This window comes from Salvia miltiorrhiza, chromosome 6 (genome assembly GCF_028751815.1).
Source record: "Salvia miltiorrhiza cultivar Shanhuang (shh) chromosome 6, IMPLAD_Smil_shh, whole genome shotgun sequence".
NCBI classification, from domain to species: Eukaryota; Viridiplantae; Streptophyta; class Magnoliopsida; order Lamiales; family Lamiaceae; genus Salvia; species Salvia miltiorrhiza.
In genome coordinates this window covers 23,679,499-23,704,455 of record NC_080392.1, presented here as the reverse complement: position 1 = coordinate 23,704,455, position 24,957 = coordinate 23,679,499, and the positions used below count along the sequence as shown (strand labels likewise).

The 24,957-nt window shown below is 38.2% G+C and overlaps 1 protein-coding gene across 1 annotated transcript; it reads right to left on the bottom strand.

Moving 5' to 3' along the window:
• Positions 1-18,600: 18,600 nt before the first annotated feature.
• On the bottom strand, positions 18,601-20,023 carry LOC130988915 (uncharacterized). Its single transcript, XM_057912902.1, has one exon. It carries the CDS (start codon positions 19,688-19,690, stop codon positions 18,776-18,778), a length of 915 nt encoding a protein of 304 aa, XP_057768885.1. The 5' UTR covers positions 19,691-20,023; the 3' UTR covers positions 18,601-18,775.
• Between the last annotated feature and the right edge of the window lie 4,934 nt (positions 20,024-24,957).

The following is a 24,957-nucleotide window of genomic DNA, read 5'->3' as shown; positions in this document are numbered from 1 at the left end:
TGAAAATTTCTTCTCTCTAAACTCCAAGCTCAATCTCTACCAATCTTCTTGAATTCAAGTATATAGAGTGTTTAGGGGTTGATTTCAATGGGGAATAATATTATAGAAGAGATTTATGAAGCTTTCAAGGTCTTGTCTAATGGTGATCAATGGAGGAATTTAGAGAGAGAGAGAGAGAGAGGGACGTGAGGTATGAGGGAGTGAGGGAGAGATATGTTTTGATTTTGCTTGATCCACTAGATCCTAAGTATATTAGCATTTAATGCCTTGTCTCCTAATCCTCAAACATATTTAATGCATACTAATCCACTTGCCACTTGTTTATTTAGAGCACATGTCATAATTATTAAAATAATGGTTGTGAATGTAGAGTGTATAATAAAATTAAATCATGTAATATCACTCACTAATTAAAATACTGTATGCACTCATGTGGCCAAAATAAAAATAATAACACTAATAATTAGTGCACACACATAACACACTTCAAATTTATCTCAGAAAAAAAAATTAATCCCGAGAAATTTTGTTAGAAAAATTTATATCATCACTAGTGATTTTATTATTCATCGTTTTAAAAAATAAACCTCGTTCGTAAAAGATTTCAAAATAAATATCTCGTGCTATAAATCTCAAGAAAATGATAATCACTCAATCATACATGCGCACGTAACAAATAAGTCACATAACAGTCAAACAATTAATCTCAGATAATGTCACGTCAAAACAATCAACATTCATCGTCAAACAGATCATCTCTCAAATCGACTCTTCTCTATACGGATTCTCACTCATCTTCCTCAACTCTATTTCTAACCAGATGTTCCTACGAACATAATAAGACAATCCGTCTCGCAGATAACTAGGTATCCGTCATCAGAAATAAAATATGATCTCTTCTCAATTCAATCAGCATCTATATCTCAACTCGTTCTCTCAAAGTTGTTCACTCTCTAGTCTCATCATCAGCTTCTAACAAACTCATATCTCAATCTAAAAAAAATTCATCTCATCTTTAATAAACTAATGCCAGTATCTCAATACTCTTAATAGCAAACTTAAAAATATAAGTAATAAAGAAACTGCGGGGTGTTACATTGTTGAACTCATCTTGCTTCCTTTCTTCTGTGGTGAAATCAGCTTTTGATTTGATCTGGACTTCATCAAAAAGATCTCTGGTTGGGTCCAGATGAACCCTTTTGATCACCTCCGTGATGATGATGGGTCCTTTGGTGATGACTTGCCACATTCGGCAATGTTGAGCAGTGAGGAAGCTCTCAAGCCGAAACTTCCATATGTCGTATTTTTCAATACTAAACATTGGTAGTGAGGATACTCTGCTGTGATTAGTTACCATAGAAAAAGAAAACAGAAAACAACAGATAGGAAAAACAGTAAGCACTTTTTGAAAAAGGAAAGATTTCGAGACCTTTAAAGAATAGGATCTAGTTCAGTAGAACTTGGTCAAAGCAAAATTATTCTTGTGAACAACCTGCTCTAATACCAATCGTTAGGTCCGGAGGGTCTCGAATAGGTGTATGGGGGGGAGGGGAATACACCTATGGGCTATTTTTGAAAATGAAACTTAAAACATAAACTGACTCAACCTTTTTAGTTAAAAGAGTTTTACCAAAACAAGGTTGACGACTGATACTGAATACTCTTCAGTAAAGAGTTATCAGTTAAGTCAAAGACTTTAACTGATACACGTAAAGCTTCAGTCGAGTTTGTTAAACAGAGAGATGTTATGAATCTTACTTACTATCCGGAGATAGATCAGTTAGACTAGTAACACACACGCAGCGGAAAACTTTTATTTCGAAATAGCCTGTGAGATTAAAGACCTTGTCAGCAGTTAAGTTTCTCTTTGCAGTTAATCAGTTTTCAGTTTAAGAGAGTTAGAACACAAGTAAGAAGTTAAATACTGAAAACTGTAAACAACACAGAGATTTTTACGTGGTTCAGAAAATACTTCCTACATCCACGGTCAGTTGATCAGACCGACAACTTCACTGGGCATGTGCTTACTGGTGCACAACACACCTGGACAACTAAAGATCCTATCTTCAGTACCAATACACCTGGTTGGATTTCTCACTCTTAGCGCACACTGGGCACTAAGATCTCTTCGGAGACAGAGCACTGGTCTAAACTCCTTACAACTCAAACTCTCGATTCGGTTGATTGAAAAGAGGTTCGAAAACTTGCCAACTAGATTACAAAGAACAAGTTCCCTGTAATCAGTTATACCTAGGCTTTGGATATACAATATTTGCCTAAGTTCTAAGAGAATATATGTAATCAGTAGTGACTGATTTTTGGCTTTGTGATTCTCTTATTCGATTCAAACTTTGGAAGGGGCTTTGAATGCTAAGTGACGAATTCTGCAGCGTTTCAGCTTATGTAGTTGAATCGGTGAAGATTGAAGTGATCCTTGAGCTCTATTTATAGGAGATGTCTTGAATAGATCCCTTGGCTGAAATGGTCTTCAAGAATTCTTCTGTTCGAAAGTAATTTGAACTTGGGCTGAGGCTTCAATCTTCGAGGTTCTTTTGTTTGGTGAGAATGGCTACTAAGGAGCAGTAGATAGGACATCTCTGAAAAGGTAATCACAAAAAAAGAATGGCCTCTGCAGAGAAAAAACGATCCTGAGATCTCTGCATTTAATGCGGCTGTACTTCTGGAGTGCGTGACTTCCTTTAAACTTTAGAGGTTCAGTCCGAGGAAGAATGTTTAACTCATACTTGACTTTAGTATCAGTCCGCTGAATCCACGTGGCTCGCATTAAATAATTAATCGTAACTGATTCTTGGACTGGTTAGTCAAATATCAGTATTTGACTTTGCCTTAATCATCACAACAGTCGGCAACTTCAGTTTTCAGTCTTCAGTCCTCCGACTTCAGTCTTCAGAACAACAACTAAACTAGAAAAAGAACTGTAACACTTGAGTTCGAACAGTTCTAGTCTATTACAAGTGAAACCTATTGATTTTGGTATCATCAAAACTAGGATTAGGATATTTCATTAGGTTCCCAACACATTAATTATTACTATTTCGTTGTAAAGGAATAATGGAGTATAGTCAAACTCAATTTTAGCCATTTTAATGTAAGACATATTTTTTGACACTTGAAAAGTTTAGATCAATGATAAACACTCATTTTGCATAGTTTTTATGGATTTTATTCTTGTTATTATGTTAGAATTGTTCCTTGTGTGATATCTTTTGGAGTTAATTTCATATTATTTTGAGATATCACGTTTTAGTATAGTTTTGGCGATTGTGTGTAGGAACGAGTGTTTTGGAGCAATACTAGTGAAGGATTATGTCCGAGGGGCGCAAGCATGGAGAAAAAAAGTCTGAAAATCGAGAAAAAATGAAGAATAGAAGAACGGATGGAAGAGGCGAGAGGAACCACGATCAGAACGTCGTTCCCATCGTCGTTTTTGTGCTTGAGTGGAGAACAAAATCAGTGATCGCAGGACTTGTTGTATTGATTTCAAATCCTACGTATGATGTTTGGCGATCACCAAAATTAGCTTGGGGAAGAGAATAATTTCGGCGACCGGAACGGCGATCACCGAATCTGTCGCCGATGTTTTCGCATTTTTTCAGTTTGCACAATTTTATCTGTATTATTGTATTTTAGACTGGATTTTTCCTTGTGCTTATAAATAAGGTCTCATTGTTGACCTATTTAGAGGACCGCATATGATTTTCTTTTTTCTAAACTTAGAACTTTATTGCTTTCATAGATTATATTTATTTTTAGCAAGATTCAAGATTTCAAGATTCAAGCTGTCTATTTAGATTTCGTTTCGATTTTTATCTATTGCATTATTATAATTATTTTCTTATTTATTACTCCCTCCGTCCGCGATATCGTTTCCACATTGTGGACGGCACGGGTTTTAAGAAAAGTGGTGGATAGTAGTGGATATGTAGTTAGTGGAGTTTGGGTCCCACAATTGTTGTGAGTGGAAGTTTGTGGACCCTACTTCTATAAATGGAAGTGGAAACGATATCGCGGACGGACCGAAATGGCAAATGTGGAAACGATATCGCGGACGGAGGGAGTATGTTTTTATTTTCTTTTATTATATCTCACCGGCCGAAACTATTGCTTCTTCTCTCTTCGGGGAGATTGGTCTGTTTGCGTCGACTTACTTCGGCTCTCTTTTGGCTTGGTTTTGGGTTCGCGGGAGTACTTATGGCGACGGCGTATAACCGGCCGTAAGCCTCCCTTTTCTGTTTGTGGGTCTTAGTGTTGGGCATTTGGCGACGGTGTCTCACCGACTTTTTACCTTCATTTTCTATGCTTGGTTTTCGTTGTGGGCATTTGGCGACGGCGTCTCACCGGCCTTTTGCCTACTGAGTTGGTTTGTTTTTTGTTTTGGTTCTGTTGGCTTGAGTCGGGTTGGTTTGGGGACGATGGTTAGACCGGAGTTCCTGAAACTTTCCCTTCCGCTATTCTTTCTCTTGTCGTGTCTTTGGTTGTCTAGACGGGTACTCTTTTTCCTTCTTACGGTTTTTCCCTTTGGATTTTCCGTAGGAAGGTTTTAATGAGTCTCGACCTAAAGTCCGCTTTCTTGTGGTTTCAAGGGTTTTAAGTTTTTTCTATTTTTTCCTTTTTATATATAATCGCAATTTAATAATATATCTAGCTAGTTTTCTTTTCTGATTTTAGGGTTTATAAATAGTTGGTTGAATTTATGTGATTGACTTGTTGATGCCTTTTTGCCTTTTGATTTCGTGAGAATTACCTGATCAATAGTTTGCATGTTTAGTTATTCGGTTTGAGACCTAGCGGAGATAGATGGATCATACGGAGCTATTCTTGTGAGCTTTTGGGAGTTTGTTGATTTTCTTGAGACTTAGTGGATATAGAGAATTTACTAATATGCTATCATAAACTGCTCTAGCGAGAGTGTGTGATTATATATGTGATCTCTCATCAGAATTGGATTAAAATTGGTAATTTGGATTAATAGGTTAATTGTGTCAATTTAATCAAAAAAATTTCATTCCAGTAGATCACTCATTTCTTGATCGAAATTTCTATTTGATTTTTATTTGCTATGTTTTGAGTTTAGTTTTGTTTATCCATCATAGTGTGTTTGCCTGAATATTCCAAAAGAATTTATTAAGGTTATTTAGGGTGTTTTCGTTTAACAAGACTCGTGGATACGATACTCTACTTGTTGTTTATTGTTACAATTACATTGATATAGTTGCAATTTTTGTTGCTATAAAAATAGTGATCAATCATATATGATATACCACGTTTGATAGAAAATCTTAAAATACGTATGTTTGTTGCATGTCAAGTTGTCTATTAGTGAGGACCTCATGAGTTGAAACATGTATGTTTTCTTGGTCTTAATGAGAAAAAACAGGTAAATGCATCATTTAAAGTGTCACCAAATGATAAACATGAAAAATTGTGCGTTCCCTAAATTGAGCATGAGGAAACTAATTGTTGGGAACCTTGTGGAATATCCTAACCCTTGTTTTGATGATACCAAAATTCATAGGACTCATATGTAATAGACTAGAATCGTTTTGAACTCAAGTGTTAGAGTTCGTTTCTAGTTTAGTTGCGGTGTCGAAGACTGAAGACTGAAGACTGAAGAACGAAGACTGAAGACTGAAAACTGCAGTTACCAACTGAAGTATCAGTTGAAGACTGATTATTTAATGCGCGCAAAGGACTGATACTAAAGTCAAGTATCAGTTGAACATTCATCCTAGGACTGATCTTCCAACGTTCAGAGGAAGCCACGTACGCACAAGTACAGCCGCATTAAATGCAGAGATCTCAGAATATCTTATCTCTGCAGAGGTCATTCCTATCTGGTGGTTACTTTTCAGAGATGTCACATCTCCTGTCCATCAAAGAGAGCCGTTTCCACACAGACAAGGAACCTCGAAGATTGAAGCCCCAGCCCAAATTCGAATTGCTCTCCAACGGAAGAAATCTTGAGGACGATTTACGCCAACGGATCTATTCAAGAGTTCTCCTACAAATAGCGCTCGAGGATCACTTCAACCTTCACCGATTCAACGACATAAGCTGAAGCTCTGTCGAAATAGCTACTCAGCCTAAAGCTTAACCGCCCCAAAGCTTGAATCGAAGAAGAGAATTCTAAAGCCAAAATCAGTCACTGCTGATTACATACATTCTCTTAGACCCTAGGCATATATCTGTTTACCCAGAAGCCAAAGGTCAAACTTGCTTCAAAGAACTTGTTCTTTGTAAGTATAGTTGGCACTCGTTCAAACCTCCCCCCCATAAAAGTGTTTGAATGGTTCGGAGTTCAGGAAGGTACTCTAAACTCTGAGTGAAAAGTCTGAGCACGAGGTGTGCTTAGCAGGGAAATCCTACGCGAGGTGTGTGGGTGCTGAAGAAGGGTTTTCTTCAGTTTACGGTTGTGTGCACCAGGCAAGCACACGGGTACGGTTTGCAGTGCACCAGTGAAGCACTTGTGGAGCAGATAGTTGGATTAAGGTTTCTCTTTGCTATTAGTCAGTGTTCAGTTTTATCAATAGAAATAGCAAAAGTAAGAATGTAAAACTGAAAGCTGTAAATAACACAGAGACTTTTACGTGGTTCGGAAAAACCCTTTCCTACATCCACGGCTGGTTGATCAGACCAACAATCCACTCCGCAAGTGCTTCACTGGTGCACTGCAAACCGTACCCGTGTGCACACAACCGTAAACTGAAGAAAACCCTTCTTCAGCACCCACACACCTCGCGTAGGATTTCCCTGCTAAGCACACCTCGTGCTCAGACTTTTCACTCAGAGTTCAGAGTACCTTCCTGAACTCCGAACCACTCAAACACTCTTATGGGGGGAGGTTTGAACGAGTGCCAACTATACTTACAAAGAACAAGTTCTTTGAAGCAAGTTTGACCTTTGGCTTCTGGGTAAACAGATATATGCCTAGGGTCTAAGAGAATGTATGTAATCAGCAGTGACTGATTTTGGCTTTGGAATTCTCTTCTTCGATTCAAGCTTTGGGGCGGTTAAGCTTTAGGCTGAGTAGCTATTTCGGCAGAGCTTCAGCTTATGTCGTTGAATCGGTGAAGGTTGAAGTGATCCTCGAGCGCTATTTGTAGGAGAACTCTTGAATAGATCCGTTGGCGTAAATCGTCCTCAAGATTTCTTCCGTTGGAGAGCAATTCGAATTTGGGCTGAGGCTTCAATCTTCGAGGTTCCTTGTCTGTGTGGAAATGGCTTTCTTTGATGGACATGAGATGTGACATCTCTGAAAAGTAACCACCAGATAGGAATGACCTCTGCAGAGATAAGATATTCTGATATCTCTGCATTTAATGCGGCTGTACTTGTGCGTACGTGGCTTCCTCTGAACGTTGGAAGATCAGTCCTAGGAGGAATGTTCAACTGATACTTGACTTTAGTATCAGTCCTTTGCGCGCATTAAATAATCAGTCTTCAACTGATTCTTCAACTGATACTTCAGTTGGTAACTGCAGTCTTCACTCTTCGTTCTTCAGTCTTCAGTCTTCAGTCTTCGACACCGCAACTAAACTAGAAACGAACTCTAACACTTGAGTTCAAAACGATTCTAGTCTATTACATATGAGTCCTATGAATTTTGGTATCATCAAAACAAGGGTTAGGATATTCCACAAGGTTCCCAACAATTTCCCCCTTTTTGATGATGCCAAAACCACACAGCAGTTCTAGACAGCAAAAAGACTGAACTCACAGTACAAGTTCTAAACAAAGGGTGAAAACAGTTCCCCCTTAACAATAGAACCTAAAAACTTGTACTTAGAGCAAGAACGAAAACAGTTCTAAAAACATAACTAAAAGAAGACAGAAAAACCATAATCAGAGCATTGGAGTAAAAAGAAAAACAAAAACATCATGGGAAACCCATGGACTCCAGCAGTCTGCTTGGCTGCGCCTTGAACTTCTTGATCTTCATCTTCTGTCTTCGTGTCTTCATGTTCCTAAGCTTGTTCCACTCTCACTTGTTTTCCGTTGAATTGAGGTCTTTTCCTCTGGTTAATCTTCGTCATGATCATCCTGATGAAAAGGATGATCATGTTGCTTGACCGACTTAAGTTCATTAGATATTTCTTCTTTCCCCCTTTTTGGCAACATCAAAAAGAAGGGCGAACCTAAGAAGGAAGCGAAGACCATGCGAAGGTAATTTCGCAGGAGGAAGATATTGGGGTCATGGGGGATGTAGAAGGCGAAGGCTTAGAAGGAGGTTAGGAAGAAGAAACAGATGACGAGAAAAAAAAAATAAGAGAAGCAGAAGGTTTGAGAGGTGAGGGGTTGTCAATACAGTGGAGATTGTGAGGGTCTCATTGTTGACATAGCGCCGTTTGACAATGAGTTCCTGCTCATTGTTGTTGCTCCGCATTGAAGCTTCACAAAAGGCGAGAGGCCTTTTGATGAAGGCGATGAAGTCTGTCCTTTTTCAGACAGGTACTATAAACCAATGCACCGGGCATGAGGATAGAAGACGCTCGCTTCGTTGGATACAAGTGAGGGTAGAGCAAACTTTGACGCCGGAAAGACGTTGAGATCCAGTGGAAGGGTCCGGTGAAGACCAAGTGTGTGAGCGTCATTCTTCCACTCCATGACTTTGCAGTCATAGATTTCTCCTTTAGTCGGAACAATTTTTCTCTGCAATTGTTTGAAACAATTGAAACTTTTTCTCACAGTGAAGGCTGTGGAGAGTTGTTAGTTGATGCAGAAAAATATTGAAGACAACATAGTATAAATAGACAAGATGTGAACCATGTAAGAAGATGAAAGGTTTTTCGAAAACTGTGCCTAAAATGCAATTGAAAAGAAAATTCGCGTCCGCCATCACTGCGAGGGACTGCGTCTTCAAAAAGTTGAAAGGCATCATTACATACCGTCATGTCAATGAGCTTTTCAAGAAATTTTATTGCAGAGGCACAAAGGTTGGAAAGATTTTTGGCAATAAGATCAGGACAAGTTTAATCAAAACAGATTTACACTTTATAAAAATCTTGTCCTTCTCGGATATTCCATTTTCCAACAATTCCAACAGTCAGTTAAAGTTTTTGAAAGAAACTGATCAGTTAGAGAAAAGATTTTGAATTAAAAACTTAAAGCTCATAACTGAAATAACTGATTTTGAAAGGTAAGCATTTAAAATACTTATGGATCAACTGAACATCGTAGTCAGTTGATACCACGTGATCCTGGTTGATTCATCAGGATGACTTCTTCTTCAGATGAGCTTTCGGACTTCATTGCTTTCCACGTCGGCGAACGTAGAAGCAGCAGTTGGTTGACCACCAGTCAGCATGACTGTTTGAGAAAATCTTCAAACACAACATCACTCTTCAGGGTTGATAAGGCCGATCTTTGCACATAGATCATTGAACCTCTCTTCTGGAAGAGCCTTGGTCAGCAGGTCCGCTCTCTGAATAGCAGTGGGAATCCATTCCACAGAGACATTCTTCTTTTCGACATGATCACGAATGAAGTGATGTCGAATTTCAATATGCTTCACTCTGGTGTGATGAACTGGATTCTGGGAGATTGCAATAGCACTGGAGCTATCGCAATAGATAGGAACTTCCTTTTCGTCGATCCCATAGTCCATTAGTTGATGGACTAACCACAGGATTTGTGAGCAGCAACAACATATTCAGCTTTAGTTGTAGAGGTGGCGACTGAAGTCTGCTTCTTTGAAAACCAAGAAATGAGCTTGTTGCCTAGGAATTGACATGTTTCGGAGGTTGATTTGCGATCAAGCTTGCATCCACCGAAGTCTGAATCTGAATATCCGGTGAGCTTGATGTCGTCGTCTGCTGGATACCACAATCCTAAATTGGGCGTGCCTTTTAGATATCTCAGAATCCGCTTTGCTGCATCCAAATGAGCGTCCTTAGGATCTGATTGATATCTTGCACATACCCCGACTGCAAATGCGATATCTGGTCTGCTCGCAGTCAAATACAGCAAAGATCCAATGATTTCTCTGTACTTCTTCGAAGAGACAGAGTTTCCTTCTGAACCTAGATCAACTTTCCAGTTTGTGTTCATTGGGATCTTGACTGACTTCATGTGCTGAATACCGAACTTAGCTATCAGCTCCTTGGCATACTTGGACTGGCTGATCAGTATTCCTTCGTTGGTCTGCTTGACTTGCAATCCGAGAAAGAAATTCATTTCTCCCATCATGGACATTTGAAACTTGTTGGTCATGATGTCAGCAAACTTCTTGCACATGCGTTCGGATTTGGATCCGAAGATTATGTCATCGACATAAATCTGAACAAGCAAGAGATCTTCTCCTTCTTTGAGAGTGAACAGAGTTCTGTCCACAGATCCCTTTTTGAAGCCTTGTTCAATCAGATACTCCGAGAGAGTATCATACCACGCTCTTGGTGCTTGCTTCAACCCATAGAGCGCTTTCTTCAGCTTGTACACCTTTTCTGGTCCAGCAACCTCAAACCCTGGAGGTTGTTCCACATAGACTTCATCTGTGAGCACTCCATTGAGAAATGCACACTTGACATCCATTTGGTGTACCTTGAAACCTTTGTGAGCTGCGAAGGCTAAGAAGAGTCTGACTGCCTCCAATCTGGCAACTGGGGCGAACGTCTCGTCGTAGTCGATTCCTTCTTCTTGACTGTATCCTTTAGCCACTAGCCTTGCTTTGTTTCTCACAACGTTTCCTTCTTCGTCTTCCTTGTTCTTGAAAATCCATTTCAAGCCAATCACCTTTGCATCGTCTGGTCGATCCACAAGCTCCCAAACTGAATTCCGGTTGCATTCATTGAGTTCTTCTAGCATTGCGATGACCCACTGAGTAGACTTCAGAGCTTCTTCAATATCCTTGGGCTCTGTAGTTGATAAGAAACAGCTGAAATTCTTATCTTCGTTGATGCAGTTCTGATTGATGTCGAAGACGAGGTTGCACATTGATCTCCTAGTCTTGACGCCATCTGATGGTTCTCCAATGATGTTCTCCTTTGAGTGGAGTTCAAACCATCTTCGATATTTCTTGATTTCTTCTGGAGATGGTGGGGCTTCTTCGGTCAGAATGGTTCTGGGATGTTGAGCACCTTCTGGAGCAGGGGAGACTTGAGCTGGGGCGGCTTCTGCGCGTTCAACTCGAACTTCAGCAACTGGAGTTCCCCTTTGACTGATGTCGTCTGCATTGGCTCCAGTCTGAACTTCAGACCTTTGGTTGATCTTCTGATACTGAAGCATCTCAGCATCTTCATCTTTGCCAGGTCCCCACAACAAGACAGTAGAGGGCTCGATGTTGTGGATTTCAGCTTTGGAACCTTCAGCGATCTGAACATACTTTTCAGCATTTTGTTCCCTGAAACCATCTGTAGACTCATCAAAGATCACATGAGGTGTTTCTTCAACACAAAGAGTTTGAGTATTAAACACTCGATAGGCTTTGCTTGAACGTTTCGTTCCAGAGTATCCAAGGAAGACTCCTGGATCAGCCTTGCTATCGAAAGTGTTCAACCTCTTCTTATCATTGTTGTGTATGAAACACTTAGAACCGAAAGCATGAAAGTAGGCAATCGATGGCTTTCTGTTCTTCCATAACTCGTATGGAGTTCTTCCATGTCTCTGAGTGAGGAAGGAGAGATTCTGCGTGTAGCATGCGTTGTTGACTGCTTCGGCCCAAAACTTCAAGGGGAGTTTTGACTCGGCTAGCATCGTCCTTGCTGCTTCCTTTAGAGACCGGTTTCTTCTTTCTGCAACTCCGTTCTGCTGTGGAGTTCTTGCTGCAGAAGTTTGATGACTGATTCCTTGTTCATCATAATACTTACGAATGACAGTATTGAGGAACTCAGTCCCACGATCTGATCTGATGCTGATGATGTTGACTTCCTTTTCAACGCTCAATCTCCTCAGCAGCTTTGGCAGTTCCTCCAGTGTCTCTTTCTTCTTGAAGAGAGAGATAACCCAAGTATATCGTGAATAATCATCCACAACTACTAAGGTGTACTTCCTACCGTTGTAGCTTCTTGGAGTGATCGGGCCAAACAGATCCATGTGAAGTAGATGCAGAATCCTTCCAGAGGAGTGTCCTGATTTTGACTTGAATGACGTCCGCGTCTGCTTTCCTCTGAGGCATGCTTCACATTCTTGCTTCTTCTGGAACACAATAGAAGGAAGACCTTCTACCAGTTGATGTTTAGCAAGTTTGTTGATCGTCTTGAAGTTGAGATGGTTGAGTCTCTTGTGCCATAGCCAATTGAGCTCCGAGCTGCTCTTGCTGATGAGGCATGTTTCTGGTGGGCTGTCTTCCCAATAAACGACATAGAGACTCCCTTGTCTGAATCCTTTCAGAACCACCTTCTTTTGATTATTTCTAACAGTGAATTCATCCTTCTTGATCTTCACTGTGAAACCACTGTCACAAAATTGACTCACAGACAACAGATTATGTTTAAGACCAGAAACAAAGCTAACATTACTGATACTGGCGTTACCCATGTTGAGCACACCGTAGCCTTTTGTTTCTCCGATTGAGTTGTCTCCGAATGCAACTTTGGATCCAGCTTTCTCAACATACTGAGATAGATATTCTTTGTAGCCCGTCATGTGCTTCGAACAGCCACTATCCAGATACCACGTTCTGATTGAAGCTTTGGCCTCTTCCTTCTTTTTGTGTTTTCTGACATTGACCTGCAAGGACGAGTTGCTTCAGGCACCCAATCAAGCTTTGGGTCCTTCGATGTTAGCTCGAGTTCCCTTTGGAACCCATATCTGCTTCAGAGTTGGTCTGGCTGATCTCTTGCGCTTGGTTGAATGACTGATTGACGTTGTTGGCGCTTCAGGTGGCACATGAGCATTCTCCTGTTGAGAAATCCTTTTGAAGGCCTCACTCTTGTAGCAGATCTGTCTGATGAGTGGTTGAGGTCTTCTTTGCTCGGCAAAGTATCTTCCCTGAGATACTCGAGTCTTTGCAGACTTTTGGAGACTTGGCTGATGTCCAGTAGCTTGTTGTCGTGGATGACTCTTGGCTCGTCTGGACTCAGCATTGCTTGGTCTCCATGGATGTTGTTCCTTCTGAAACTGAACTGTGGATGTCAGTTTTTGACTGATGTGATTTTTCTTCCCCCTGGATGGGTGAGGAAGATTCTTCTTGACTCCTGATGTTCCTTCCCGGATCTTTGACTGAAATCTGCTTTCCAGCCTTTTCAATAGAATGATCTGGTTGGGGGCCTCCTTAGCTCGTCTGAAGCTTCGTGGAGGAGGAACATTTGATCTAGCCATCAGTCTGCGCTTGCGAACTTCATCCATATCATGATCTCTTGATTCTTCTGAGGTTGTGATTTCAGAAAGATCGTCCTTTGAGATGATCATGTTATCCTTTCCTTTGACAGCTGCAACCTTTCCTCCGATGCTGTTGACCAGTCCTTTCGATGGAAAGTTGCTCATCATGGGAGACTGCATCATGCAGTTCTTGACTGTTTATTCCAGCTTGTGATTGAGCCTCTTGATTTCATGAGATGCTCTTTCACATTCTGAGTTGGAGATTCTGAGCTCTTCTTCCAGTCGGCTGTTCTCCATGATTAGCTGATCAAGACAAGTTTCATCCGGAAAGTAGATGATTGTCTGATTCTTAGCTCGTTCATCATTGATCTCCTTGTCCATTTTCTGATTCTGCTTGAGGAGATCTTCGAACATTTTCCTCAGCTGACAGTGATCAGTCATGAGCTGATCAAACTCGTCAGTTTCATCGGATGAGCTATCTCCAGATTCTGAGTGGTCTCCTGAAAGCATCAGGAAGTCATCAGTAAATGGAGTTTTTGAGTGAGAGTTTACCTCTGAGCCATTCATTCCATTGTCGTAGCTGTTGTCAGCCACGCTTTCTGATTCATTGGCCATCAGGGCTCGGCTCTCATCATCTGAGCTGGAACTGTCGAAGTCGGATGATTCTGATGTGTCTTTGGAAGAGTCAGCATCGTCAGCAACCATCGCTTTCTTCTTCGAAAAACTACGATCTTTCTTAGCTTTCAGTTCTCTGCGCTCAGCTGGAGTCAGATCAGGGCATTCATGTCGAAAGTGCCCTTTCTTTCTACATCCAAAGCATTCCATATCTTTGATGTCGTAAGCGGCTGACTTCCTTTCTCCGCTTCGATCTGTGGAATGTCTGGAGTTGCCTTCTCTTTCTTTTCCTTTGTAGTGTTGCTTGTGGAACCTTCTGTACTTCCGGAACTTGGACTCCATCTTGTTGAATCTTTCAGTCAACAAGGCATATTGACTGAAGAAGTCCTCTGGGTTGAGTTCCGTTGGTTCCTTGATCTGCTTCTTGTCTTCTCTGGTTGAGGTCTTCAGTGCAACTCCTCTTGAGGTTGATGGACCATCTTCGTCTGATCCTCCAGCCTTCTTGTTACCAAGATTTCTCAGAAGGTCGAACTCATTTGCCATGAGATCAGAGAAAAGCTTGTTTGTCGGGAGCTGACTGAATCCTGGCTTATGTTGATGAGCGACTGAGTAGATCTGCCATTCTCCACGTGGCAGTGCTCGAAGAATCTTCAGGTTGATTTCTCGTTGAGTGTATTTGTCTTTGGAAATGGATTGAACTTCATTCAAGATGAGATTGAATCTTTGTTCCATTTCCTCGAAAGATTCATTCTTGAGCATGAGGAAGGAGTCGAACTTCTGGCAAGCTATCGATAGCTTATTCTCCTTGATTTCCTCTGAACCTACGCACATTCTTTCCAGAATGTCCCACATCTCCTTTGCAGTGCCGCACTTGATGATCTTCATGACATGCTTGTCGGGAACGGTGCCGGAGATGATGCTTTTGGCGAGGTTGTCTAACTCATCTTGCTTCCTTTCTTCTGTGGTGAAGTCTGCCTTTGACTTGGGCTGGACCTCATCGTAAAGATCCTGATGGAGATCATTAGGAATCCTTTTGACAGTTTTGGTGATGGTGATTGGTCCGCTGGTGATGACTTCCCACATTCGGCAATGTTGGACGGTGAGGAAGCTTTCAAGCCGAAACTTCCATATGTCGTATTTTTCAATACTAAACATAGGTAGAGAAGATAATCTGCTGTGGTTAGTCTCCATCAAAACAGAGAGAACAGATAACAGCAGATAGAGCAAATAGCAAGCACAAAAAGAAAGAGTAAAACTTTTTCGAGACCTTTAAGAAAAAGGATCTAGTTCAAATAGAACCTAGTCAGATGCAGATAGTTCTTGCGAACAACCTGCTCTGATACCAATTGTTAGGTCCGGGGGGGTTTCGAATAGGTGTATGGGGGGGGGGGGGAGAATACACCTATAGGCTATTTTTACAACAATCTACTGACCTCAATCAGAGGGATCTCAGTCAGAGATCAAAACGAAACTTTACACGCAAACAAGGACTCCTGTTTTACTGAAATCAGTTTTGACCAACACTAATCTTAGTAGTTTATGTAATAAATTCTTAAACTTAATTCATTTTGATGTATGCCTAAAAAACTTGCTATTTTTTTACTCTTTTAAGGCTGGTTTTCATTGTTAGGGACGTGGAGCTAAACAAGTTAATGAAAGTTACATTGTACAAATTCAACTTTTAAATTTCAATAAGCTAGTTTTCCTACAACACGTACGTACGATATCCCCTAACACTACATCATGATTTAATTGGTGTTGGTGGAGATGAGCTCATTAGATAAACGATTGATATAGATTACAAAGATGAGAAAATATTTAATTAATCTTAAATTAAAATAAAAGGGTAATGGACTGTAATTGATTGAATTTCATTGAATTCCATTGAAATATGTATAGTAATAGTGTGATTGATTATAGGAAGAAAATATACTTTACATGGAATTCCATAAGATGGGTTATTCACCTAGAGTTATATATTCTTCATATCAGGTGCCAATTTTTTTTTTTTGTTTTTTTTTTTGTTTTTTTTTTTTTGTTTTTCGGGACACAAATAATCAGACTATGAAACGATGGGACTTGTATATACTTATCCGTAAGTTGGAATATTTTTGTTAAAACGCTAATACGATGGGACGAAATCAAAAATAAAATAAAATAAATGCCACCAGACCAAGAAAATATGCCATGTAAGTTGCGAATGTGGAATTTCGGCATTCCACGTCAGTACTCAGATGCCGAATTTTTTTTTTTGGGACACAAATAACCAAACTCTGAAACGATGGGTACTTGTATGCACTTAAGGATAAGTGCATACAAGTACCACGTAAAATAAATATGCCACCAGGAAAATATGCCACGTAAGTTGCGAATGTGAAATTTCGGCATTCCACGTCAGTACTCAGATGTCGGATTTTTTTTTGGGACACAAATAACCAAACTCTGAAACGATGGGTACTTGTATGCACTTATCCTTAAGTTGAGATATTTTTGTTAAAACGCTAATACGATGAGACAAAATTGAATATTTATCTTTTTTTATTTGTTAATAAAGTTAGTTCAGTAATAATGTCAATGTTAATATATATATAGAGAAAAAGATCAGGTGAAACTTTCCTTCTCTTATATATACCAAGTTCTGGCTACCATAGGTAGCTAAATAAGTTCCCTAGCTACAGGAGATGTTACTTATATATATTAGACATTTCTCAATAAGCGTTTTGCTTTTTCTCAAAAATTTACGGTTGAGTAAATATTTTATTTCGTTCACAAACAAAATATAATACGTCGAGGCTGAAAATCTTTAGAGAATACCATTGCCTAACCATTAGATGCGTCTGTGTGGTTGGATCTAATCTGAAAAATAAGGGTGATATAATTTGGGTGATTCAGAGTTGCTATTGAAGGAGGAGTGTTGTAACCATCTCTTGCGAGTGTGTGGTTGGACGTGTCCCGAGGATGTTGACGGTCAGTAAAACGCAATAAGCAGAATTAGAAAGTGGTTCGACTAAAATGTATGATGTTGGTTTACACTAAATTAATTTTAAAGTTATACGAAAGCATGTTTGGTGTGATAAGTCTTCACCGACTATTTTAAGTACAAACAAGGAATTGTATAAGAAAATGAATAAGTAAAGAAATTTATTTTAAGGGTAGTTTTGTCCATAAGTTAAGTCACAAAATATACTCCCTCATCCTCCAAACACATGTCCTTTTTGCCATTTTTGGCGTCCGTGAAAAGTATGTCACTTTTCTTTTTAGGATATGATCCACACCTTTTCTTTATCATTTATCCTTACAAAATGTCTATTATTTACAAAAGAAAAAAAAAATCACCTTTATTCAATCTCAATTACTTATTTTATATAATAATGGGGCTCTTTCTCAACTGCATAAATATTATTAACCAGTTTATTATAATTTGTGCCAAGTCAAAATGACATATTATTGGTGGACTGATGGAATATATGTTTTATAAAAATAGGCAATTTTCTGTTGTCATTAAGTGTTTTTTTAAATATGAAAACCAATAATTTGAGAGTGGGGTTTGAGAGTGGGATTGGTGGCCCTTTTAAAAAATGACATTTTCTGCACATTTTAGAATATGGGAAATTAATGCATGTAAGTTTAGCAAATTGGGCAATTTTGCACTTGAAACTTCTTTAGAGCATCCATATAATTGAGTCAATAGTTTACTCATCCATGTTTCAAGTCTACTTATGAGTCAAGTATTGCATTGAATTGGCTCAGCATGTTGACTCCATATAAATTAATTTTGATTTTTGATTTAATTTAAATAAGACAAATCCTTAAATTAAAACTACATTAATTTAAGAAATCAGGTTGGCTCATGGTCTTCTTCCGTATCCTCGCCCAAGTTCACCGCCGTGAGGTCCGGTTGGTAATATGGCCCGGAAAGACCGCCACACCAATTTGGAGAAAAGAAATCGGTATTGTTAGGATCTATTGGAGGAAAAAAAAATTTGAGAGAAATTGAGAGAGAATATAGAAGAGAACTTTAATTTTTTGTTGTGAAAATTGTGTTAGAGTTAATAGGTATTTATGGAAGAAAAAAATAATTAAAAATGGCTTAAATAATTGTTAGTATACCGTTGCAGTAGATTTTAAATTTTATTTTTATTTTTATTTTTATTTTTAATTTGACACATGTAATACATGAGTTTTTTTTAACTGTTAAACTCGACTCATTAAAACGAATGTCACTTCAAATCAGAGGGGATTACATTGACTAACTCATCGGAGCCACCCTCGTGAGTAATCTAACGTGGATGCTCTTAGAACTAATCTGCAAATATTGAGATGATGTAATTCTTTGTTTGAATCTATCTGCAATCAATGCCATTCGTACCAATCTTTCTCCTTCTCATGCTCTTTGTATTGTGCATAATATTAATAAAAATATCTGCCCATGTCGTACCATTTTCACATCCACGAGAGTAATAGAGTATTATTAAATGTTCACACTTTAATCATGAAAGCGGCACCCCGCCCCCCCCCCCCCCCACTACCACCCACCACCCCCTATTTATCATTGCAATGTGCTTGTACAATCATTCTTCAACTCGCCAATTTCTATTTCACATATATCTGCATAACCATTCAATCCCATTTTGGTAATTAACTTTCCCCTTTATTGAATCATATTCATACGTAACGCTCATGCTCCTGTGCTGTTCACTCCAAACCATATGTACACAATTAAATATCAGTAAATTAATTAAAGTAAGCTACAGGTGATGACAAATTATTAAAACAGCGACATCCACATAACCCAAAAAAAAAAAAAAAAAAGTTAAGCTACAGTAAACAAAAAGCAAGCATGCGCGACATTAAACTTTTCTTCTTCGGAAAAAAAAAATACTATCTAGGATTGATCGGCCGCGCCGCCGCCTTCGACGGAGAGCTGTTTCAGCCACTCAAACGTCCGGTGATGCGAGAGATGCTTCTTCGCCGCCGCCAACTTCTCGACGCCGTTGGCGGCGCTCCGATGATCGCGCACGTGGCCGTCGCTCGCACTCCTCTTGATGATCACCACCCTCGGCGCGGCGATCGTGTCGACCGCGTCGGCGGCGGACCTGCATCCGCCGCCGAGGATCCGCGGCCGCGTCGTCTTCTTCTTCTTCTCGCCGCTGGAGTTGCTGCTGGTGCTGCGGCGGCTGCCGGAGTTTCCGTTGCGGGCTTTGAGATCGTGGAAAGCGATCTCGGGCGGGGCCGTGACCAGCCCGAGGCGGAGGACGTTCCAAATCGACGATTTTTTGGCGGAATTCCTTTGATTGGCGGCTGTTGCGCGGTTGCTGGGGAAATGCAGGCGCGGGGAGGGGCTGGGGTGGGAGTGGAACTGGATGCGAGGCGGCAATTTGGGCTTATATCTGGCGGAGGAGGAGGAGGTGGCGGTGCCGGTGCTGCTCATGCTGCTGCTTCTGCTTGAATAGTAGTGATCCATGGAATCCGACCGGTAAATCGAGCAGCTCCGGCGGCGGCTGTCGTAGTTTTGCAGCAGCCCTTTCTCTGAGCTGACGGAGTGGCGCAGCGGGAGGATTTGGCCCTTGAAGAATACTTCATCGGCGGCGCACATTTCCGATTCTCTTGAGACAGAGCAGAAATCAAATTCCTGATCCTGTGGGGGAAGAAGGGCGTTGTCGTCGTCGTTTTTATTTTCTTTTCTCCATTGATTAATAAGTGGGAGATCACTCAAAGAGAGGGTTTCATCTTCCTCTTCATCTTCATCTGAACATGCTACCCATCTTTCGTCAACACATTTTTTCTCATCCATAATCATATATTATGACTGATGCGATTTTTTTTATTTTTTTTTCAAATTCAAATTTTGGTTATGTCTAGGAAAGGAGGGAGGGGTTATGGTTTTTATATATATGCAGAGATGAGGCAAAAAAAAAAAAAGAAGGTAAAATGGAGAAATATTAAAATAGTAGAAGAAGTGAATGTGCTTTTCTTGTTTTGGAGTGAAGAGACCTATTGGATTCCTAAAGCCGGCCCCTTGCCTTTTAACTGCAGCGTGACATTCTTACTCATTCCTCTAAATCATTGATTTCTTTTTTCTTGGACAAAATTAATATTTAACAAATTATACTAGCTTGTGCATAAAGTGGGACGGCTCTCTCTCTCTCTATAGATTTTGAAGAGAGGGATTCTATATATAAAAAAAGTTGAAGCTGTAGTGCCACTATCCAAAAACAACAGCTTTTCTTTTTGTGTGTTTGTGGGGCAAATTTACTTGTTAAGATTGCTCATTGTCAAACCGAATGTTGAAGACACTCATTGCATTTTTGAGGACAGATAGTGATAGTGCTACAGTTGGTCGAGATGCAATTGGAATTTTATAATTTGAATTGTCTTTATTGTTTCTAGACAGAGTGATATGCATTTTTTTATTTTTATTTTCTTAAATTTGTCGAGTTTTGTGAGAGAAATTTTGGTGTAAAATTTTCGTGGTTGATAGGGAAGGAATATATATGGAAGCAAATTAAAATAAACTAAAAGCTGTGCGTCAAAATTTGTCTCCTAGAAGACCAGTGATTGCAGCGATGCTAAGAGATGCCATATTCAAATGAATACTTCTTTACACAGTATTTTACGTTTTTGGTCTACAAGATAAGTATTTCACGTTATTTGTACAAAATCGAAATGAAATTAAAAGTATTATTCGGTTGGCATTCTTTTGTGCTATTTTTTTTATACTGTGTTGTGTCCGTTTCGAGTTGAGTATCACTAATACTATTGTTTAATTAGCAGGTAATTGTATTTATATTTTCAGTTGATATTTAGTATTTTATATTTTATAGAAGGGTTAATTACTTATAAATACATAAAATATACTCAAATTTTAATTTTTAGTGAACACTATTTTCTTAGTAAAAAGTATAGTACATAATTTTTTAACTTTTTTGAATTCGGGGCCTTCCGACCACACTTAATCCTACTTTGAAGTAAAAAATTAATGTGAAAAATCAGAAGTCATATTTTCCTTCGAATCTGTAAGTTAAAACTGATATTTGCAGAATTGATGTTTTTACCAATTCTCGTGATCAGATCAATTCTTACATGCATATTTAAAGGAAGTTCCGATTAAATTGGCACACAATTAATTTCTGGCTAATGTTTCCTAATTTTCAAATTTCATTTTGAAAACGAGGAAGAAGTTTTCAATAAGTACGTTAATTAAGGCCCTCCGTTCGATATGTGTGAGTCATGTGATTAAAAATAAGATTGAAATAATCATGACCCTGAATGATAATGATAAGCCTTGTGGATATCGCAATTTAAACATCATATGGCCATCTAGTGTTCAAATATATTACTCCACAATTCATTGTAAGAGTAAATATTATGTTATGCCCTTAAATTATTTATTATTATTATTATTATTATTATTATTATTATTATTATTATTATTATTATTATTATTATTATTATTATTATTATTATTATTATTATTATTGTTGTTGTTGTTGTTGTTGTTGTTGTTGCGAAAGCGAGTCTTCATAGGGCAATTGTCACTGCCTATGGACCCGAACCTGGGTGATCTATCCATGACCAGGATGAAGCTTGGGTGAAACTAAGTAGAGGTCCGAACCGACTGATGTTGAAGAATCAACGGATGAGTTGTGGCTACAACTTGATTTTGTCATGTTGGATTGTTTCGGTCCACTTTTCCACAATCATTAATTATATTTATAAAATCAGTGGTTGAAATACGATAGTTAATAACATAATATTTTAATGTAATTTTATTTTATTTTTTGTCATAGGAAAATTTATAATCTACAACTCGATCTCGCATTAGTTAGTAAGAAGTTACAAAGTTTGGTGTAAGGCGCGAGTTGAAATAATAAATACCTTATTCTAAATTATAAATTAGAAGTTTGATGTTATAGTAATTAAAATAAAGGATAGAATTTGAACTCTAAATTTGTCCATTAATACTGAGGATATTCATCGATTAAATGTCCATCAAGCGACAATTATAATCTCAACTTTTAAGTATCATGATTATATTTTATTTTTCTACCTTGATTTGGAATACTAAGCGTGACATATGTACTGTATTAGACGTGCAATACATAGCCAAATGTGAATAAATTTTTTAAAATGAAACATATGACGATTGACGCCAGCCTCACTCAATGGATAGGCCATCACTAAACATTTCAATTGTTTTATAATACGTCGTTGTTTGCATGTGATGGCTTAGTAGCATAACATATTAATTGGCTTGCTTTCATATTTTACTAGAAAGGTCTTGTCTTGTGTCTGTAGATTAAAACAGCACAAATGGCGCAGTCAAACAGAACTACATGAAAAAAATAGCTGCCGTTGTACCAATTTTAGAATGTAGGTCATTTTCATTTTAATATATAAATTTGAGCTACTAGATTCGTTATAATATAATTTAAAAAAATTCTACTATGGCTGCAATATATAAATAAATAAATATCTAAATGAACTTATTGCAAGTTATTTTAGAGTTGGCCTTTTGTAAATCCATCCGTATGGTACACTTTTGTAAATCCATCCGCATGGCACAGATGGGGAGAATATAAGTAACACATCATCCGTCTCTTAAAAGTTTGACATTTTTTTTGGACATGAATTTTATCAAAATAGTTGATGATTTCTATGTAGTGACTAAAGAGTTTCACAATTTTATGAAATGAGTGGATGAGATTGAATTAAATGTGGGCTAAGGGTGATTTTTTTTTAAGAGATATTTGTAAAGATAAAAGATATAGAAAAGATGTGGAACTATATCCTAAAAAGAAAGTATCATATTTTTTACGGATGCCAATAATAATAAAAGTGTCATACTTATGGCGAACGAAAGGAGTAGAACATAAAAGTTTATAAACATCAATATATTGTGTTAGCTCGACTTGTTTATTGCGTGGCTTTTAACTACATCGCTATGGGTTTGATTCTCACCAATAACATTTTCACCAATTCTCCAATTTGTTCAGGTCTAGTTCGCCTGGTTCGCTTTTTTTATTTATTTATTTAATTTAAATTTGTTATTTTTTCATTTTTTACCCTAATCCTTCTCGACCTATTAGAAAGTATCATTTGCATGCTTTACAAATAACACATTTAATAATAGAAAATGATGTTTTTAATGTATGTTAACGATATTTTTTATAAAATCAAATGATATTTTCTGTAAAAATAAATAGCATATTTTCTTGGATCATGATTAATCCACCTTTCCACTCATTAAAAAAGAGGCTAACTGCAAAGAACACATTATATATTCCACAACCAAAGAATAATAAAACGTAAACGGAGAGTAAAGATTAAATATATACAGTTACTTATAGAGAGTTAAAGTTCAACTCAAAGAAGACTTCGGGAATGTTGGCTGGAACCTAGAAATGTTGACAACAGAATGTTATCAAAATTTAACCCAATATTGTTGGAGTCAACATTGACTCTAGCAATCTTCCCCTTAATCTTTTCCTTCATGTAGCAAAAACAAAAACAAAGAAAACTATATACAGAAAAGAATTCTATGCTATAGGTTCAAATTTATAAGGAGAAATTGTGAAAACTCCCACTTAATTGAACAAAAGGTAAAACCTCAAAAACAGTACAGAAGAAATGTTTACACAACACTCCCCCTAACACAAATAAGAGGGAATAAATTACTCCCCCTAAATATCAGCAACATTGAAACTTGTAAAAAAAATGTCAGTGGTTTTTTTTATTTATTATTATTATTTTATTTTAGTATCTTGATGGGAAAACAACCTCATCATAAATCAATTATATATTACAATACAAACAATATCACAATAAGAAAAAAAAAACTGTAAATACCTAGACTCATCAAAACCTCAAGCGAAATCGTCAAGCGTTAAAATAAATAAATAAATAAATCATGAGCAAAATAAACCTTGATGGAAAAACAAGATAAACAATCATAAACAATATTAGCTCCCATTGGCGTTCTGTCTGCTGTGCAGGTCCAAATCTCTTCATGTCTTGTTGAGCATGGGAGCACAAAAGTGTCATCTATTAAACATTAACTGTCATGTATTTATCATATACATGACACTTTTGTCATTTATACGCTCATAGATGACGCTGCTTAAGTGTCATCTATAATATAAAAGCGCCATGTATGAGCGCATAGATGACGCTTCTTAAGCGTCATCTTATCTGGAAGTATAGATGACATGTCTATTTTTTACACTTGTGGATGCACATAGGCGTCATCTATGGGTATTTTTCTAGTAGTATCCACATTTGACAATGTCAATGGCTCTCCATTTAGATATGGATTATTGATCAACTGCTGCTCAACTGGGGCCACGATTCCATCCAAATTATATGACTGAAAATAGTTAAGTCAGGGATCAGATTCTTGCAACAAATCTTGAACAGAGAAGTCGGTGTTGGTCATGTTTTTCTTAGGATCATAATTAAAAGGATATTGATTTTCTGGGACTATTGAAGCATTTTCGACCAGTTCTTGATTGGTAACAAGAGCAGCCCACCCCTACTTGCTTGCAAATTAAAGGGCTCTTCCTATTATTTGTCACCCTCGAAGATTTCACGTACATACGACATAGAACCCAATTATCCAACCTCAGTGTAGAACAACAAGCATTAAACTTCGAAACTCCCCCTCAATTTATGAAGGTTGGCCCAAGGCCAAGACTTATATTTTCAATGTTGGGACCTGGATATTCAGAAGCTCCAAATAAGATATACAAACATATGCATATCAAAATAAGGAAATGGTGGATCACCAATATAACCAAAAAAAAAGATAACATTTCATAATGCAATCAAAATAAGGTGCCTATGGACCACAAATATTATTTCATTGATCACACACCACAATTACTAAAATTAAACTAGCAGATGTCCATGCATCCAAAAACCACTCCCTAACATAACAATTATTTTTGGAAAAAGTAAAAAATTGCTAATATCAACAACTAACTTCCATCACCAGCACCTAACACTTCCACCTCCAGCACCCAACATCAGCATAAACGCATAGAAATCTACTCCCCCTTTATTGGCGAA